This window comes from Poecilia reticulata, unplaced genomic scaffold (assembly GCF_000633615.1).
Source record: "Poecilia reticulata strain Guanapo unplaced genomic scaffold, Guppy_female_1.0+MT scaffold_283, whole genome shotgun sequence".
NCBI classification, from domain to species: domain Eukaryota; kingdom Metazoa; phylum Chordata; class Actinopteri; order Cyprinodontiformes; family Poeciliidae; genus Poecilia; species Poecilia reticulata.
In genome coordinates, this window is record NW_007615062.1 from 66,372 (window position 1) to 69,374 (window position 3,003).

At 39.4% G+C, this 3,003-nt stretch overlaps 1 protein-coding gene across 1 annotated transcript in view; it reads left to right on the forward strand.

Annotated features, from left to right (window-relative positions):
- The first annotated feature begins 576 nt into the window (after window positions 1-576).
- Window positions 577-3,003, forward strand: part of LOC103460753 (uncharacterized) — a 9,248-nt gene continuing 6,821 nt past the window's right edge. Inside the window, exons 1-4 of the mRNA XM_008403055.1 lie at window positions 577-765; window positions 1,006-1,170; window positions 2,451-2,592; window positions 2,847-2,994. Coding sequence (XP_008401277.1) covers window positions 761-765; window positions 1,006-1,170; window positions 2,451-2,592; window positions 2,847-2,994 — 460 coding nt within the window. The 5' untranslated portion in view covers window positions 577-760. The remainder of the gene's footprint in view (window positions 766-1,005; window positions 1,171-2,450; window positions 2,593-2,846; window positions 2,995-3,003) is intronic.

A 3,003-nucleotide genomic window follows, 5' to 3' on the forward strand; every position in this document is an offset into this window, starting at 1 on the left:
CAGAAGAAATTGGGTTATGAAAATAACCCAGCATTTTTTACTGTGCATGAATTACGTCACGGGAATTTTAAAATACAATCTCATAGGTTGTAATTTGTTTTCAATAAGGCAACAGTTCTTTGAGTCTCATTGTAGTCATAATCTGGAAAAGATTAATGGTCATCTTTGAAAATCCCAACAGGTTAAACAGGCTGAGCTCCACCAGTGCTGCTTTCAGTAAGTGATGCAGGTGTTTCCTTGTTGAGGTATATAAAACATGAACCATTCTGGTGCAGGATGGAGCCTCATCAGGATGGCGACTGCGCTGCTGCTGCTGCACCTGCTGCTCATGGTCACTACTGCATCTGCAGTGTCCACCTACTACAAGTCCTACGGTGGCTCAGTGGCCTTCACTTCCAAAGGAAGGAATTCAGATGGAACCTATGAGGTGGGTCTCCTGCCACATCCTTTAGATAAAAATCATCTCTTCTCTAAATGCCACATTATTTTTGCTTTATATTTACAATTTGCAGTAAAATATACAGCATTTTACAGTATTTGTAAAGGGGTTTATGATGACTGTTTGCAGGTGGAACTTTGACAGCGTAGTACTCCATATCTCAACCACCATTTGTATACGGAGGGAGTGTGTTTGAGGGGTAACTGTGGATCTCAGACGCAGCACTCTGTGGACACAGTCTCCACTGGCTCTTATGGTCTAACCTGGAGACAATATGAGGTGACAACGAACAGGAGACTGACCAGCAATCTGCCCTTTGACATGAGGTGGGTGATGGCTCTGAAGATTTTCTTACATAAAATACAAAGGTTCATCAAAGTTAAATAATAGACAAGTTTTAATGCTTGTTAAAGATAATACAAATCTGTATAATATATCAATTTTCATGGTAGTTATATATTTTTTCTTATCTGGAACAAATTTATACAAATAGTTTAATACACTGTGAAATGTAACAAATGTTTGGATTCTTTATAATTATTTTAATTATAAATGTTGTCAAACAGATTTCCTAATGGGTATGAATACTCCTGGGGCTTTGGCTACTGGTTTCCTAATGTGAGAGGTTCCTCCTTAACGTGGAGGATGATGACACATGTGGACATGGGAATCCGATCGGACACCGGTGAATCCAACAGACCTCCTGCCATCGCCACACCTCATGTTCTCAGGTAGCCCCTCCCTCACTGTCTGCTTGCATAACACTGTTACATCTTGAAACATATTTTGAGACATGTTCAAGCATATTAGATTTGCTATTTGTTCCTAGTTGCATAACAATGGTGTCGAGTATTCATGCTGTAGTTGGTAAAAGGTTCTGCAGGTAAGAAAAGTTTTTAACTTTACAGCAATCCCTCATACTGAGCATGTATGTTGCAACAGCGGCAAAAAAAACTTTGCTGCAGTTATTACAATGAATTTCAGTTTGAAACTCCTGACCTCTCTGTCCTCAGCAGTCATATCTGTCTTTCATTATAGGGGCTTAAGAGCTTAAAGGGTTTGGAGGCTATTATGTAAAATTTACTTTTGTGAGCTTTATGTAGTGTTATAACGTTATTCCCTCCTCAAAAACATTGCTTTAATTTTTTTCATACATGCTTGAAGAATCCTTGAACTTCTCATGTCAACCCCCTAGAGGTGCCTAAACGTTTGCTCCCACAAAGCTTCTCCAGCCGAACTTCCGTCTCACAGAGCACCTGTCACCCACATGGCTCCTCTAGACTAGCGGCAGCAGCAATTAGCAAATACCTGGCAGTGACTCCTCACCCTTTCCTTTCTTTAGAGGTCTATTATAAGAATGGTAGACCTCAGTGTCATAGTTAACTCACCTCCTGGCTGTATTGAGCTTCTACTCAATACAACCCTGAGCCACATTCACTGCTCACCTGAGGAAGCATCATTCCTTTGTAGCTGAAGGCATTCAAATGATCCCAGGTTGGGATTTGAACTTGGTGGTCCACTGTGGCGTGTTGCCAAAAACAAATACAAGATGAAGTTGTCTTACAATATCGTAAGTTATGAACAATGTACATTGTCATATATTTTAGTTTCAGTCTAGATGTAATTGATGAAAACTATTTGCCTAGTTTCCACCGAGCGGTATGGCATGGCACAGGTTGGTGCAGCGCAATCAAGTCAACTAGTTCTTTTGCAAAACTAAAATTAGATTTTCATTAGTAAAACTGACACCGTCTGCTGTGAAGACTGCTCTCAGAAAATCTATACCTCTATTTGGAAAGGTGAAGAACTTCAGTGTCCTACAATCAGGAACCAAACTGCAGATCGGCCTCTGAGTCAGTCACATTGTTCATATTTCTAATATTATATCTCTAAAATGTGCAATCCACAAAAATACCAAGGTTTTTCTCCAGAGCTACATAAAAGGAAATAGTAATATATCTAATTTCTTCAGAAGCAAGAGTTCCTGAATGAGTTTTATGTGACGTTGCAGAGTCCCAAGGAACTGCCCCCGAACATTCAGGATCACGACATTTGACCCTGATGGTGACAGTGTGAGGTGCAGGATACCAACTAGCTCCAGCACATATGAGTGTGGGATTTGCAGCCTTGTCAATGGTTTCTCCTTCGATCAGGTAATAGCATAATTTATAATTTTACTTTGTTTCTCTGGTGAAATAACGCTGGATGTTTGAGTAATGGTTGATTATGAACTAAATTAAATTAATAATTTGCAGAAGAAATCTTTACACAGTTCTAGACATCTCTCTTGTATTTATGTCCATCGAAATTTTATGGTCCTTAAAATGTATATTGACTTAATGATTAATCTATTTTGTTGTAGAACATAATATTGACACCAAAACTATATAAACTTATGTCTTGTTAGAATTCCTGTTCCATCACATACAATCCAAGTCAAACAACTGGATACCACCCAGTTGAGGTCATGGTGGAGGATTTCCCCAACAAAGATATCACATTGTCCTACTCTGATGGATCCTACACCACAAAGTGGCCCCAGACAATGACACGACGTAAACGTC